Source organism: Orbicella faveolata, unplaced genomic scaffold (assembly GCF_042242905.1).
Source record: "Orbicella faveolata isolate gen_17 unplaced genomic scaffold, um_ofav_v1 contig_5, whole genome shotgun sequence".
Taxonomy (NCBI): domain Eukaryota; kingdom Metazoa; phylum Cnidaria; class Anthozoa; order Scleractinia; family Merulinidae; genus Orbicella; species Orbicella faveolata.
In genome coordinates, this window is record NW_028301580.1 from 1,112,693 (window position 1) to 1,130,053 (window position 17,361).

At 37.9% G+C, this 17,361-nt stretch overlaps 2 protein-coding genes across 9 annotated transcripts in view; one reads left to right on the plus strand and one right to left on the minus strand.

Annotated features, from left to right (window-relative positions):
• The first annotated feature begins 4 nt into the window (after positions 1-4).
• LOC110060592 (RNA-splicing ligase RtcB homolog) lies at positions 5-15,053 on the plus strand. Its single transcript, XM_089281785.1, has 20 exons — positions 5-218; positions 2,540-2,618; positions 2,981-3,048; positions 3,755-3,803; positions 4,251-4,301; positions 4,936-5,030; positions 6,020-6,081; positions 7,419-7,468; positions 7,903-8,009; positions 9,017-9,121; positions 9,751-9,805; positions 10,444-10,505; positions 10,845-11,051; positions 11,556-11,651; positions 11,962-12,008; positions 12,254-12,317; positions 12,662-12,690; positions 13,011-13,101; positions 13,736-13,778; positions 14,269-15,053. The coding sequence occupies exons 1-20, from the start codon at positions 120-122 to the stop codon at positions 14,331-14,333; spliced, it is 1,524 nt and encodes a 507-aa protein (XP_089137911.1). The 5' UTR covers positions 5-119; the 3' UTR covers positions 14,334-15,053.
• Positions 14,915-17,361, minus strand: part of LOC149095678 (prolactin-releasing peptide receptor-like) — a 27,725-nt gene continuing 25,278 nt past the window's right edge. For all 8 annotated transcript variants that reach the window (XM_089281787.1, XM_089281788.1, XM_089281793.1 and 5 more), the window contains one exon: positions 14,915-17,052. In XM_089281787.1, the coding sequence (XP_089137913.1) occupies positions 16,013-17,052 (1,040 nt within the window). In that variant the 3' untranslated portion in view covers positions 14,915-16,012. The remainder of the gene's footprint in view (positions 17,053-17,361) is intronic.

The window sequence follows — 17,361 nt, forward strand, 5'->3', positions numbered from 1 at the left end:
CGCTGAACAATCGTGGCTTCACACAGCCTTGCTTCAAATAAATTTGTGGAAATATAAATTCCTAAATTTTAAGTCTGTAGTGACAGTGTGGGCTGAAATATTTCGTTGTATGCCCTGCAATGGCTCAGCATCGTACATACAGAGACGAGTGCTCTTTTATTGAGCGCTTAGACGAGAATGCCTTTCTTATCAAGAAGGGCTTTGTTCCAAACATGAAGGTAAGTCAATTTTTAAGTTCTGTAAAGCTCGATCCAGGTGCCTTCAATTCCCAGCAAAACCATCAATTATAACAAGCACTGTATGAAGTGTAAGATATATACATGTGTTATGCCTACAGTGTGCTTCATGTGTTTTATATTCGTCCCAATTTTGTTTTGTGGAAGATTGAAGTGAAATTTTTAATTTATCAACTAGAAATGAGCTCGAGGCCCAAAAATTAAAATTCTTTGTTCGCTTCCCCCCTCCCCTCCCTTTACCTTCTTTCCCTCCCTCCCTTTCCATTATGGATTTTGTGGTCCAGCTGTGTTTGTCTTTGAATTTACTATAGAAACGTAACATTTTTTTTCACTGCTTTTATTGTTTTGCCACAGAGCAGCGGCAATTTTTAGAACACTTCCTTGTGCTACAAATATTTAAAGATAAAAAGTGAACATACAACTGTAATAAAATAATGATAACATAAAAGTTGTTTGAGTGGTAACAGTTTTATAGTCTTGAAATGACAATTCAGCCTACACACCATATTTGTGTTCAAGTGTGAAGTTTTAGAATTGTGTTACTAAAAATAACTTAACTGTAGTTAATTAACAGTTATATTCTATGCTTTAGGCTTAACGTCATGGGGTAATGTGAAGCATGTAGGAAGTTTGGGGAACAGGAAAGAAAGTGTTAATAGTTGCTTGAGATGTAACCAGGAGCAACTCTAGCTTCTTGAGTGCTCTCTAAACTTCCAAAGGGCATTATCACTTGATGATGCACAGTTAAAAGCATGAATCATTAATTAGTTTTATAACATGGAAAATGAAGTTAACTTTGCTAATGCCATGAGCTTGTATCACTCCCATGCCAGAACCACTGTAATGTAATGTGACACCATCATTTAACATTAAAACAACTGTAAAACAAGTTTGGTTAGGCCATCCCCTTTTTTTTCTCTGTTTAGTGTCGTCCGACCAACCCAGATTTTTGCGTTTTCAAAAAAAAAACAAAAAAAGTTATACAGAAGGCAATGAAGGCAATGACACATTTATTGTCACTTTAATCTGAAACATAAGCAACTTTTTGCCTTACGTATACAGATTTTTAGTTTTTCCCTGTTCTCGTTTGATTTTAACAACGACGTCGACTTTTTCCTTCCTCCATTGCTGCGATGTTGACTTTGTAACCACACCTTGTTGTTTCCAGGCTCCACGGATATTATGCTGAAGTACCGGGCCTCGTAGCTCCAGACTCCTTTTCCAATTTTAATTTTGTTTTTTTTTTTCCTTTCCCAACCGACCGACCCAAAATCAGAAAATGCATTCGACAATAAAAGAAAATAAAAAAAGGGGGATGGCCTTACAAGTACTTTAGTTTATTGGCAGAACTAAGTAGGGGGTGGAGGGAGGTGCTACAGCGTATCTTCAAATTACTATTATATCCCCCAAAGTACCCCCCGAAATCCTTACCTGAGGATGGAATTAACATGAAGGCTGTATTTTGGCTGGGTATTATGGTTTTAATGCAAACATCTTGTTCACATTTCAAGCAATCAAAAATCTCTCTGCTGATCCCACATATCTACATTTTGGACTGTTTGGTAATTTTTTGGGGGATTTTTGGGTATATTTGGGGATAAATAGTTTTTCTCAAAGGATAACTAAAATTTATGGAAATAGGAAATTTTGAAGATTTGACATTGTTTTAGAAATCATTAGAACTTGAAGTTAAAAATTGGTAGATTTACACCAAACAGTTTTCCACCAACCCGGGGTGCCCTTTCAAGGGCATTCATCTGTCTGGTGATGTTCCAAAATTTTTTTCCTTTTACATGCAATCTCTCTTTAAACTTCCTAAAACTTCACTTAGATTCATATTAACCCCCCTACCCCTAAATGAAGCTATGCAAAAAACGCAAAAACAACAACAGCAAAAAATAGGAAAAACAAACGAACAATACTTGTCAAATTTTCTTACCCACAAAAATCCTAGAATTGAAAATTTCCAATGCGCAAAAGAGTTATCAATAATGATCCTAATCACTTGAAATCTGAATCCCCTGGGTACTAGCCATCTTATGATTCATGTTAAATAAATTCTGTGTGTAATTGTTTCATTTATAAAATGTTATCATGGTATTATATTTCTTACTAGGCTAGACAGTATAGTTTAATTAGCCCTATCTTTATTGGAATTGTGAGTTTCCTGGGGAATGAATTCTTGGCATTTGTAATTAAACTTGAAACCTCTTTATATTACCTTTAGAGTTGTAAATTTAAAATAAATATTTATTGTGATTATTGCTATTGTTTACTTGATGTTGAGTCATTTTTTCCCAAAGGCCGAGGGTATCTTTTATATCAATGATTCACTTGAAAAGCTGATGTTCGATGAATTAAAACACTGGGCTGGAACCCAAGGTACTTAAAATGTTGCTCTCACTAATAATAATATTTATTTTTAATGATAATAATTAAGCAGCTCTAAAAGTAATCAATTTAGATTCAAGAATACATTGATTACAGCATGATTTATTATGCATGACATAAATATAATAGTAACATTGGTTCACTCAACAAAGTTTTACAGTCTTTAGAAAGATAGAAACAAGGTACATGTTTTCTATTTCTTAAGGATAGATTGCATTGTCTTGTTGTTCATTGCCCTGGGCCAGGCTCTCAAACGTAAAGTCAAGCCCACACCCTGGCCAGACTTAATAGCTTACTTGGGTAATAATTGTTTTAAATTTAGCAACTTTGTATATACCTCATTTCTTCTCAAGGTATTGGAGGATTTCTTCCTGGTGTGAAACAGATTGCAAATGTGGCAGCTTTACCTGGCATTGTTGGTGTAAGGATATATTAATTTTATATTATTTTTTAAACCAGGAACAGTTGATACTACAGCTACCCCTGTTGTTAAAAACCATGGAAGAACTGGATTTGTGTAATAATAGCTGTAGCATTCAAATGCCTCTCAATTCTTCTGTCCATTGTCCATCACAAACATTTCAAACAAGGTTTTAATCATTCAAAAATACCCTAGGTGTATTAACCGGACACCTTTGAGAAATACTCTGACTAGTAAAATGTAGATGCGCCGAAACCTACTAACTAAAAGTGGAGCTCTAAATAATTTGACAAAGTACTAATTAATAAATCATTTACTATGCTCTTGCTCTCTTGAGTCCCGTCTATCTTACTCCTTAAGTCTAATCATTTACTCAAAACGATAACCTTTTACAAACAAATTCACCAAGAAACATTTTGCCAAACACAATAAACGGGGAAAGTAAAACAATACATTTACATGCATGTAAATGACCACGTACAAGTGTCAAATAGAAAATCCTGTTCGCTTTTCATAAAGCATATTAAAATTCTCACCAAAAGGTGGCCTGAATGAAGGAAATGTTAAGGAAACTTCGGATAACGTTGATTATCATTATTCAAAATAGCCAAGAAATACATTTAGAAGCAGATTAAGGTTGAAATCTTCAAAGACATGCACACAGCTGTACCATGAATTGACAGTCTTTTAATTGTTCAACTTTTAGAGATCAGTTGGATTACCTGATGTCCATTCAGGTTATGGTTTTGCCATTGGTAAGTTATTATTAATAATAATTAGGGTTTGTGGTCAGTTATTTATTCAGACAGCCCATTTAGTGGTGGCACAACTGTACAATGAATAGTTCATTCCTTTGCACCAAGTCAGCTACACTCTTTTGCGACTTTTACATACGTAATTAGGCCTAGCTAAAATCAATCCAAGGGACAAGTAAAAGCAGAAAGATCAGAGATTGAGTGGGGGGGGGGGGGGGGGTGTAGGGGGAGACTAACATTCTTCTGAAGTTTAATATATCATCTACTTTGGTAAGAAAATAAAATAATAGAAAAAGATAAGTAAATAAATATTTGACAAGGGCAAGATTCTCACTAACACCAGTTTCATAAATTCAGACATGTACAAGATTGTACCTCTAGTCATGTGCGATGCACAAGTTACGTGTCAGCAGCTTTTTGACAAAATCTCTGTTGTTTGTTGTACAGGTAATATGGCAGCTTTTGACATGTCACTTCCTGAGGCAGTGGTGTCTCCAGGTACGACATAAATTAATTATAGTTTTAAGTCTTACATGGTAAAAGGAAAAACTGCATACAAGCCAAGTGGCCCATCAGGTCTGTGCTTATTTCTGGTTTCAGTAACATGAAGCAACTAGGAGCATTTCCACTCCTCCCTGGATGGGTCTCTCGCAGAGTTACCCCCCTAGCATTAAATTTGCTGTTACCCATTTATACACCTGGGTGGAGAGAGGCACTTTGAGAGTGAAATGTCTTGCCCAAGACACAACACAATGTCCCTGGCCAGGGCTTGAACCTGGACCCGAACCCGAACTGGGTGAGCACACTAACTGTGAGGACATCACGCCTCCAAGTCTTACATGAGTAATTATTTTATTCTGTAGGGAATCAGGGATCTTACTAACCCATCAGTCTATAAATATGACTAGACCCTTTTCTCACTGGATAACATCTTATCTCTAACATCTTCAACATCTAACCTTTGACATTTTGCAGAAGAAAAATTGATCTAATGGCACTTTGGGGAGGGTTCGAACTCGGAACTTTCAGGTTATAAAACCAGCACCCTAAACCACTGAATGATTCAGTGATGGACTACCTCCTCATGCAAATCAGTTTAAGTAGAAAAAACTATTTGTTTAACTCTTGTTAGGTGGTGTTGGTTTTGATATCAACTGTGGTGTTAGGCTGCTAAGGACAAACCTTGAAGAGAAAGATGTGCAGCCAGTTAAAGAGCAGCTAGCTCAGGTAAGTGTGCACCTGTCAACCTTCACTCCTTAGGTGCGAGTCTTGCATGTTCAGGTCAAAAACTTTGGCCTCTTCCATACTGACGCCTATGAAACCAAATCTCAAGCCCAGCTGCAAAATTTGAGCTGTTACAGTTACATGTAATATTAACTCAACTGACACACTTTTGAAAAATGTATTTGTTAGCTCTGACCAATGCAAGAAAAAGAAATATTAAGTCCATGTAAATGACAGCGAGCTTTGTCTAATTCTTTAATTTTCAAGGAATAGGTCTCTGTATGCTGAAATACACTGTACAACCATGTACATGGGACTGGGTTTAGGTTTGAAATGCCTTTGGAAATCTTCAGAATGTCCCCAAGTATGAAAGTACTATTTGATTAATGACTATTGTCCAGATTTCTCAGGATAATTTCATGGGTGACAAATTACGACTCCTTAATTTTAGTGGGAAATTTCAGTGTTAATCTATAATACATGTATTATAGAATTGCCATCGCAACATTTGGCGCGAAATTTGTCGACACTAAAACAAGTCAAAAACCCATGATTGTAAGTGTTATTTGTCACACATGATATTAAAAATGTAATCAAATGGTATTGTGTGGAAAATTTGGTTCATGAATAATTCCTTCATTCAGGTCATAATATAATAAGCCCTCCATAAAAAGACGTATTAAAAAGTAAGTGCTTAATTTAAGACCTTGGTAAGGTACACTAATGGTGGAGTGGGGAGCATTTTGTGGAGAACAGTACATGTAGATGTTTTCAATTCTACTTTTAATAGACTGTCAGTAGAAATAGAAACTTCTTTATACTCTGCATACACTATACTTGAATTTTTTTTTCTCATTTGTGGGTCAGTTTGTTACTGTATGCCTATATGTACATGTAGCAGCCATAGTAATGGTGGTTGAAAGATATCTCTTTCTCTTAATAAGGGTACATACTACAATTTCTAGCTTTTTACTTTTTTGTTATAATTGCAGTCACTTTTTGATCACATTCCTGTTGGTGTTGGCTCCAAAGGTGTCATTCCTATGGGAGCAAAGTAAGATTGAAACTACTGCTGTTATATCCTGTAATATTTAGGGTGGCTAAAAACAGTTTCGTACTTTTTCCAAGACTTTGATGAGTTTCTTTTCCAAGATTTTGATGAGTGCTTCTAACCACTCTTTGTCAGTTGATGTCACAATCATGGTATCAAAAAACTGCCCAATCATTGGTGAACACATTTGTCTCGTTTTCGTGACATAACAGGCTACCATAGCTACATGTACAGTGTGACCTGCTAAAAATACCCTAAATCTTGTCGTTAAGTACTTACATGTATATTTCATCAACGGCACAGTGAAACCAATTTATTATTATCAAATTTTACAGTGATAACACTCGAACCGTGAACACGGGATAATTTTTTGAACATTCCTTTTAGTGACCATAGAGTGCGGGCTCTTCCTTCTAGCAAGAGTATTTAGTGTGTTTACATTTTAGAAAATGCTAACGTTGCACATTATATGAAGAGGCTTTATTCTATGGTCATAAAAAATGTACGAAAATATGTCAAGTGTTCATGGTTCGAGTGTCCTTACTGCAATAAGCAGGATAATATGCAACTTTTGGCAAAGTTTTAAGAACATTCTGTACATGGGGTTCAGACCAGAGAGAGTCTTTCCAGAAAACGTATATTTTTTTTCTCAACGCTAATAAAAACCTCGCACTAAGTTAGCCACTCACCGAAGTTTCAGCCTCTAAAGTGCAGGTTTTCCATATGAAATTTGTCTCCAAAGAAGTCCAAAATTCGACATCTTTGCTGCTATTTTGAACAGTACTCAGCAGCCAGGCGGCGTTTTCGTGACGTCATTCCGTCCACTTGAGTTTGTCCGAATGGCTTCCTACACGCCTTTTAACTATCACTGTGGGTTATGGCTGCTCTTGAGCCTTATTATTTTGGGTCAAACATGCTCCAGTTTCCGAAAATGATAGCAGTGAAGATAGTTAAGTGGGTAATCGCTTGGAAAAAATGCATTTTGGTGACCTTGTGAAGGATGCAAAGTCAGTTGCCAGTTTTTGTCGTTCCCGCCAATTTTGAGTCGGACGGAATGACGTCACATAAACACGACCTGGCTGCCAACTTCAGTTTCAAAATGGCGGCCACCTTCAGGTATGCCTTCACTATGCTATGGTGAAGACAAAAAAGTGAGCCTTTTGGAGTGACCTTCTTTAAATGAGCCAGTCCTTTTGTATGCAACCACTGTTACAAACACCCAAACTTGTCTCATGATGTTGATTTTTTTTTTTTTTTTAACTTACAAGTCAAACCTCTTGAGTGGACCAGATCGGAACAACTATACATACATGTTCATGTAGCTCTTTTTTTTTGTTCAGAGATTTGGAGGAAGCTCTTTCAATGGGAATGGATTGGTCCCTTAGAGAAGGTATTTTAATGTATTATATATTACATACACTGGAACCTTTTTAATATCTTGACAGCAAAGGAGCAGACATGAATAAGGGGGAAGGGGGGGGGGGGGGGCGGGGAATGCATGAATGTTACGCCTTTCAATAACACAGAAACTCTGAAGTTCAAAACCTAATTAACGATCATATAGTTTTTGGCTGCCATCAAGTATACTTACTACGACGAGCAAAGAGCATTAAACTGTGAAAAAGGAAACAAACAAATGGATCGAAATCTGCCAATCACAACCCACATATGCGACCCACAGTGTTTTCAACCAGCTGAGGTTAACTTCTGTTTCCCGAGAGGTCCGTACCCCTTAGGTGACTGACGGCAGCGAAAAGCAAAACCGTTGACTGAGCATCAAGTCTTTACCTAGTCACCCAGACATTGCGGAATATTTTGTTTGAGGTTACGCATGGGCTGAAGACAAGGAGCACTGTGAAGAGTATGGCCGGATGTTACAAGCTGACCCTGATAAAGTTAGCCCTAGAGCTAAGAAAAGAGGCTTACCGCAGGTATGTGAACCTCCCTCATAGAAATGCAAAGTACTGTTTTCATCTGTTAGTACTTCTGCTATGAAAGAGATGGATTTCAGAGAGATTTTCGACATATTCTTTGCAATAGATGCTCATGAGGGAAAAAGTAACTTAGTTCCTACTGTACATGTAGGATGAGCTTGGGAAAATACCTACATACATAAAATGCAATTTATGACATATTTTTTTGATAATAGATTCCCTGGATTAGGCCTCATTCAGGGGCAACCAAAGGATCGTTTCGGTAATGTTCAGAAGGTTTTAAATCCTAGCCTCTCCGATTTTGATAAGAGAATTTTCACCTCGAACGTTCGTGATATGAGAAATCTAATACCTGTCGCTTTCGTATCGATAAAAATGTCGTTCTGGCTGCCGAATTTAGCGCAGCTTAAATTAACCAACAGAGCTCTAAAGGCAGTCCAGATAGCTTAAAACAGCTTTTTAAAAGATTCAAGAGAAAGCCGTCGTTGGGCGCCCCTATTGATTATGTAGAGCATTTTATTTTATTTTATTTGTATTTTTTTTTTTAAATTTGCAAAACACGTAATTACATACATTACTTATAATGTAGGTCTCCTACTCCAGAGACATTACAAAACTCAACTTACTATAGCTGAACAGTACTTACATCATTTACAATGCGGGTTACTAAGACACTGGCAATACAATAATCTACTTACAATTGAATACTGGCATTACTTGCAGAACATACAATGACTTACAATACTGGAACCCCGCCTTACGGCCACCTCGTTAATAGGGCCACCCCGTTATGACGGCCACTTTCTTCTGGCCGGAACAAAAGCGAAGTCAAATACATGCACTACTTCCAGAACATACAGTTACTTACAATACGTTATACGAAGTACTTATATTACTCACAGTACTGTACAGTACTCCAGGTGCAGTAGAATTATAATTGTATCGCATTTTAATTTAATTACTTTACATTCAATTGTTCTTTTTTTATATATATAACTGTTTAGCTTGGTACTCTTGGAGCTGGAAATCACTATGCAGAAATTCAAATTGTAGATGAAATATATAACACATATGCTGCAAAGAAGATGGGAGTTGATCATCGGGGTCAGGTAATCAAGGATTTGTTTTATTAACACTGAGAAAGAACTGGTTAAGATAACGAGGCGGTGCACTGTCAGTGATCAAGAAAGAGTTTCACCTTACGTTATCAATACACTGCTTAGAAAACAGGTGAGGAGAATCAAGGAAAATCATCGAGTGGGAATTCGTGTGGTGTTGATGTACGTCAGTAACTCACAGCTACTGTTGTAGTGTATCGCTGAAATTGTTACCAACAAGTATAAGTGAGTTTTACGTTGAGCTGAAAGATTTTCACAACAGCCCCCACGGTTTATGTCACTGTCAAGTCCCTTGTTTGAGTTGAACTTTTTAGTTTTTCGATAGGTCAATAGAAAATCCGAACTTGTTAGAAAAAATGTCGGTAATGTGAACATCGTCGACATAAAGACATTAAAGACATAAAGACATAAAGACATAAAGACTTGAAGGCATGAAGGCATGAAGGCATGAAGACAAAATGACAGAAAGACAGACAGACAGACAGACAATTTATTTCAACACGGTATCTCTTCAATAACGACATAACGTCTTTCTTATGTGGTTATGTCGCCAGTGTGAACAAGGTTTGGATTACCCTTCATCCCCTCTTGGAATAAGTAACAGTTTGTGTATTCAACAGGTTTGTGTGATGATCCACAGTGGCAGTAGAGGCCTTGGACATCAAGTAGCTACTGGTTAGTTAGTGAACAATAAAATGTGTATCAAAGTGGTCGTGATGTAACGTATGTTCGCAAAGCTAGTAAGATTTCAAGAGGGTTTTTATCCATACGGGAGACAAAAACCCTGAGTTAAGCCATTAGAGAGTTTAAAGGAACCACGTCGCGGTTTGCGCATCTTGAAAAGTTTGGCCTAAATTTCTAAAGGTCGTCGTTTGTAATCCGTGTTAATCTTGTCCATCCTTAGTCATCTTTGTTCCTTTATGGGTTATTCTTAGCTCTTTGGTGTATTTCCATCGTGGTAAACTCCTATTTTCAGGTTTCCTTCAGTTTAAAGCTAATTTTGTACGTGGCGAAAGTAACTCAAAAGTAACTCAAAATGCCGTGACTGAGCTTCTTTAAAGCATCGACTGCCACGAGAGTTTGCAGAGGACAACAGTCACTCGAACAAGCTTTTCCTTAAATTGGAAGCCAAAGTTATCGATAACCTTTGAAGATCTTGCTCAAAATTGAAATAATATCGATAACTTTTCAATTTTAAGCTAGAACTTGGTAACCTATAAAGGGTCCTCGACCAGTAATCTTTGGGTCTGTTCCAAGCCTATCGTTGTTTATTTGGTGCTGACAGCTTCTAAGTCCTTTTCGTTGTTTTGCAGATGCCCTGGTTGCAATGGAGAAAGCAATGAAAAGAGACAAAATTGACGTTAATGACAGACAGGTCTGTTTTAAAACATCCATGTTGTTTCAATTTGATACTTTTCCTCTACAGTAAATGTTTGATAACTTTCATGGACTGGAAATCCAATTGAATTTGTTTGTAGGGCATTCGGAATTTTCTCGCCATTGCATGACGCACAGCCGTCAGCTCAGCACCGATTGGATGATTTAATTTGAAATACCGTGTTGATTGGCCAAAATTTTGTTGCATGCTCGTAACTTTCGTTTTCGTTACTTATCGTTTTCTACGCGCTATTGTTTCATTTACTATGGTCGGCAATGAAATAAACGAACGATGTGATGAATAAAACAATAACCCCTTTATTTCGTCGAATTACAGCTCGCTTGTGCAAGAATCCACTCACAAGAAGGAGAAGATTATTTGAAAGGCATGGCTGCCGCGGCGAATTATGCCTGGGTGAACCGCTCAACTATGACGTTCCTGACAAGACAAGCTTTTGGAAAAGTGTTCAAGAGCACTCCAGATGATTTGGACATGCACGTGATTTATGACGTGTCACATAACATAGCCAAGATCGAGGAACATGTATCCCTCTTGCACTTGTTAAGGTTAATTAGGGTGTGTTCAAACGGGCAAATGACAAACTTTGATGAAACAAACAAACAAAATAACCTAAGGACAATGTGGAGAATACTCTGCCAACGCAGGTAAATTTATGCCTTGTGTTTATAGGACCTACGTCACAATTTGTTCATCTTGAAAACTTTAACCTAAATTTTTCAAGTTCGTTGTAATCCGTGTCAGTCTTCTCCATCCTTAACAATCGTTGTCCCTGGATGGTTCATTATTTTCCCTTAGGTGTATTTCCATCTTAGTAAACTGTTGTTTTCAAGTTTCTTTCTGAAATGAGAAAGCTGAGAAATTTCCCGAGCCTCTACTTGTAAATAATGGTATTTACAGAAATAAGGAACGCTACAATGATGATTATTTGTTAAGTTTATCTTCAGTGGACATTACACATCCCTGTTGGCTGTTTCACTAGAGCAGCTTTTGTGACAATTTCAGTCATATCCTTAACTCGCGCATAAGATGTTAGACGGGGAACAGAAGACCCTCCTTGTGCACAGAAAGGGATCAACCCGCGCATTTCCACCACATCATCCACTTATTCCGGTAGATTACCAGGTCAGCGACAGCAACAATAACGAATGATCTTACTCTCGAGTAGGGTTTAGGCATAAGAATTTTATACCGTACCTCTGAAGCTGTACGAGAAGTCGCTAAGTTTTGTTAGATCACTCAAATTCAGGAGGGCAGCAGGCGATTAACGGATCCAAAACAAACAACTGTATCAGGAATTTTGTGTTCAATTTTCTCCACCAATATTATTATTACTGGTTTATGAAAGATAAGTTAATAGTTAATTTTTCTTGTTTTCGTTCTAGACTTCGAAGTGGTTTTTTTTTTTTTTTTTTTTTTTTTTTTATGGTTTTAGTTGACTGGTCAGCCTGTACTTATCGGTGGAACCATGGGAACCTGTAGGTAAGTTGTGACGAAGTGAGCAAGCTGCTGCAATTGCTTCTGCTCCTGTTGTCACCTCCGCCGTCGCCTCTTGCTTCTCCTTTCCCTTCTGTTTTTGCTCCTTCTCCTCCTTCTCCAGCCATCGTGCTGTCTTGATCACCAAAAATCTCTTACTGAAAGAAGAGGAAAGATAAATGGCAAGCTAGGGAACTTGCTCGGCTTCTCTGTCGTGATTTTCAGTGTACTACCGGTTTTTCGTTTTCCAGTTATGTTCTGACAGGCACAGAAAAAGGAATGAAACAGACCTTTGGTACGACTTGCCACGGGGCGGTAAGTGATTTCCTTAATATTGAAACCCGCTGAAGTGGCAAGAAAAGTCTTTCTTTAGTAAAGAAGTTGTCACCTCTTCCTACATATACACCTCAACAAAGAGGGGGACTTTTATTCCTTGACTAACATAAAGGTTTTGAAAAGACTATTGTGCGAAGCGTTACGTTTAAAAGACACTTGTAAAAGTGCATCGATGGTATTTATTCAGAATTTTACCGCTTGCGCGGTTTATTTTCCAGGGAGTCGTAAGCGGCTGTTTTCCTGTAAAATAGTAACAGTATTCATTGTTAGCTATATGTAATTGACGGCTTGTTTGTAGAGCGTTATTTTCTGTGTTCTTGTAGGGAAGAGCATTGTCCAGAGCAAAGTCACGGTAAGCACTTGACAATGTGACAGATGTTTATGTATACATTATACCATTTGTAGTAGACTTGCAAAGGAGAAGAGCTTCTTATTTCCCCATTTAGTGTAATTTGTCGCTACAACTTCACATGGTTCAGGCAACCGCAAACAACTGAACCACAGTTGACAAAAATAAAGCTATGAAGCTGATCTCTTCATACAATACTTGAGATACAATCTTGCCCACCAGAGCTATTTAAGTGTTGGTATGTCTACTAGACTTAAGTAGATCTGCAAAGTTTCCATTCAGTTTTCTTTGGATTCTTATCATTGGCTATATTTTGTATTCAGGCGTAATCTTGACTATCAAGAGGTGCTTGATGCTCTTAAGTCAAAGGGAATTTCAATCAGAGTGGCTTCCCCCAAATTGGTCATGGAAGAGGTAAATACGTTTGTTTGTTTGTTTGTTTGTTTGTTTGTTTGTTTGGTTTTTTTTTTTTTTCATTAAGGGAAGTGCGGTTCTCTGTTAAGAAACGTTCCATGTGCAAAAATGTCTTCACACTCTCTGGCATTTTAGATCGACCTCTCCTGTTGTGTTTTCCTTTTAGTACTCTCTCCTTTTCAGGATACCATCCTGTTATCCACCATCTCCCCCACCCCCCCCCCCCCCCCCATATACCGTATATATAGATCCCTCCTCAAAACGCTAGTTAAATTCATGATAAATCATCAAGTTTAAGCAAAGGGAATCATAACCGTGGCGGTGTTTGAATATCTGATCTTGATCAGCAGAGATTTTTGTATTTTACTTCTCAATTTTAGTTTTGGTTGAAAAGATATATCAGCCACTCGAGGCAGTTTTTCGCAACTTTTCCAAACACCTGTTGTGCAGAAGAAAATGTGGTAAAACATGGTTTCTCGTGGTTTATATATTACTTCAAACTCGCTGCAAAAATGAGGCCGTGGTTTATACGGTTAAACGGCGATCTGATTCCCTATGATTTTGTCTTTAAATCACCAGGGCCTTGCCTAGCAAACATGCTAATTTGTGGTAATTTTTCATACCTTTCTTTTAGGCTCCAGAATCATATAAAAACGTCACCGATGTAGTTAATACCTGTGAGTCCTAGTTCTTTTTTCTTTATATTTTTTTATTTTTTTTTATTTTTTCTGGTTCGATGAAACAACTATGATATTGTTTTCATTGTAAATTAATTTTTAATTTTATGTCCATGCTGTCTCAAAGACGTTTTGCACTTTGTGTATGCCGAAGGATGCAGTCACGCCTGTATAGAGTACTTGTCATGAACTTCTACCCTCAATTAGTTCAAACCAGTGTGACTTTTTGGACGGTGTAAACTAATCGATAACACTAACAGACACACGGCTTTATGAAACTCTCTCATTCCCTCGTGCGCAGCAACTTGAACCTTAAAAACTGTTGTCTTGTCCTTGCGTTATAGAGGTTCCTTTCCGGTTCGAAGGACCAAGTTGATGCGAGAAAGATGTCTTCTTGTAGTTTTACACAAAACAGATGTATTATCATTTTTAGTCACTTTTAAACCTTTGTTGTTGCTAGATAACAACTTTTGTTTTTGTTTTTGTTTAGGTCATGATGCAGGAATCAGTCAAAAAGCGATTAAACTAAGACCAATCGCTGTTATCAAAGGATAAAACCACGAAACTGGTAGTAAATTAGTAGAGACTGCTCAACTTATTCCATAAAACCAAGGGAGAACATCCGAACTGCCTTTGTGTCCTATGCAGCTGCAATCTCGTTCCCAGAGGCCGCGATTCTTTTGGTCAGCACCAAGAAAACTGACCTGGGAGAAATCGGAATGTGAGCCAGCATGAGTCACAGCGGCTACTTTCTCTACGCGTGTTGAGAAACCGTTATTGAACTTGAACGCAGGCGCATTTTCAAACCGGAATCAGGATTTCTGGTTTCGGTTTTTGATTTCGATCAGAGCGTCTCGCGTTTGGTCACCCTGACGGAAAACGCGCGGGATCTGGGGACGAGATCGATGCAGCTATTATTTTGGCGTCACACAGTTTTCAATGAAAAGTGTGGTTTGATATCGGCGAAGGACACTACATCTCCGCGCGCATTTAACAGAGTTCCCCTGTTATGTCAAACGTGACAGGGAAGGGCAAAATTTACTGGTGTGGCATTCCATGTACAAAAAACATAACAAAATCATTAAGCATGAAGATATTCCTGTAGATCACTAAGAATATTAACACTGTAAGCACCAAAAGGTAATCAACATTTATTTCTTTTCATAATGTCAATAGACGATCATCCTCAAAGGAATTTTTTTCTTTAAATACTTACACAACTCATATTGGAAATTTATCAGCAATATTATAATAAATGATTCTATTGTTATGATTGATGATTGTTTCATTCTGTTTCCGAGATGACGTCAGAAGTCAGATATTTGAGTACTTCATCCCCGTTATTTGTTCTCAGATACACGTACTTCTCGAGGAGTCTATACGACACGTGAGGTCTCGTGATTATACATTCTGATAAATATATTTTCGTCTCGATGGAAGAGCTTTGCATAATATTTCTTGATATCACTGGTAATTATTCTTTTGTTATTCGCGATGACTATTATTTCTTGAGTTGAGTTAGTCGAGTCGATAACTTTATTAATACACGGTAAAAAATTTTTTTGCATAATTTAAAAGTATAGTAATCTAAGTCTGCATAACTAAACTAACTAATAATTAATACAGTATTATAAGAATAAAAACCTATTATATTACTAAAGCTCCTTTTCAAGGATGCCGTGTCTCATTCAAAGCTGTAATAACGATGTTTACCTTCAAATTCACTTAAAGAAACCGTAGATCGGAGTTCATGAGAAAGGCTGTTCTACAACTTAGCACCCCTGTAAAAAACTCGTTGGAAAAACTTCTCTGCTCTTTTTTGGAAGATGTGCAAGACTAGTGCAAGATATGTGGCTGACATTAAATTTATATTAATATTACTGTTAGTGATCTTAACATTAATTAAAAGCAATGTGATGTAAATCAGTATTGATACTGATATAAGTTTAGATATTAACACCTCAATTTATCGCTGGCTTTGTACGTGTGACAGGAAAGTTCCAAATTCAATGTTTTGTAGCCAGCTTGTATGAAGTTTGAGGTTTATGTCCAAGACCATCATGCAGACACCTTTCAGCTGTTACAGAGCATTTTCCCATTGATAGTTCATAACTGCGATTTCCCCTGGAAAGGTTTATTTCTTTTTTTGCCATGGTGGAAGAAAGCGAGAAAAACGTTTCTAAAAGCACTAGCCGTGTTGACAACGACAGTGTTAGTTTGAAATGGTATGTGTTTCACACACTGCTGTTGAATTGGTACACCTCTGTGACTGGAACGAGCATAAACTCCCGAGCTGGATTTTTCACACTCGCGTTCGTTTTGCTGGAAACCGACATGCGACTTAATGAGTGTGTTATCATCCTTCGAAATACCACACGAAATCTCTTCTTGAAGTATATCAAGAGCCACGGGTTGATTGCGCTGTTGGCGTGACCGCACCAATAACACGTCAGCATGATGTAGTTAGGCAGCGAGAAGTGCAAGTTGAGATCGATGGCCAAAATCATGTGATACACGTGTGCTGGAAGCCAACAAAGTGCAAATACCACGACGATTGCGATTGACATGTGAATGATTTTGCGTTTGGTGGCGTTGGCTCGGTGTGTGGCGCGATTGTTTATGGTAACTCCCGGTGCTTTGTGCGTGCGTAGTTTTTGACAAACATGGCCGTAAAGAACGCTCATTGTAGTTAGAGGAATCACGTAACTGGCGATGACGAGATAAAGGTAAACTCCGCGTAGAGATGCTTGAACAGGGCCGAGCCGTGAAAACTTGAATTCTATGCGCGAGTCTTTGACTCCAACGATAATTAGCCAGGGAATCATTAGGCACATTGAAGAGATCCAAATGACCGGAACCAGAACTTTCTTGTTCCTGAACCGAGGGAAATTGTGCATGGGCAGGACCATAGCGCAGAAGAAATCAAATGACACTGCCGTTAAGGAGAAGATGGACGCCGTCAGAACGACGAAGAATAAGAAATAGACTAGCTTAACTAGGAACAAGCCAAACCCTCCATCAATCCATTTGCCGTTCATAAGAATGGACTGCATGGACTGTGGCAGCACAATTACGGTTACAAGCAGGTCGGCCACAGCCAAGTTCACGTACATAAAGCTTGTTAATCGTCTGGTTTCCAGCTTCCTGTACAGAATATATATCACCAAAACGTTTCCGACTAGGGCCAGTAAAATGATGATAGAGTGCAGGATAGCGAAAGACACCTTGACGCTAACGGAATATCCCCCTTGCTCTGATGGAGTTGCTGAAGATGCTGAAAAGGGATGTAACCAAACGTCAATGGTTCAGTGCTTATCAAGAGACCTACATGAAATTGTAATTACTGTCTAACGGAACAAGGGTTCACCCATACAGTAGGTTCACCAGTTAAATTAAAGCTACTATAGACAGAATAACAGTTATACAGTCCTACATAAAAATACTGCTCACCAACTTTGATGTGAATGGTCACACAATAGATATAAAGATTTAGCCATAGACTTAGAAGTTAGAACCAACTTGTGTAGCTTAATAAAAAGTACCACATGAAATTACTGCTCAGTAGCTTCCATTTGAAAGGTAA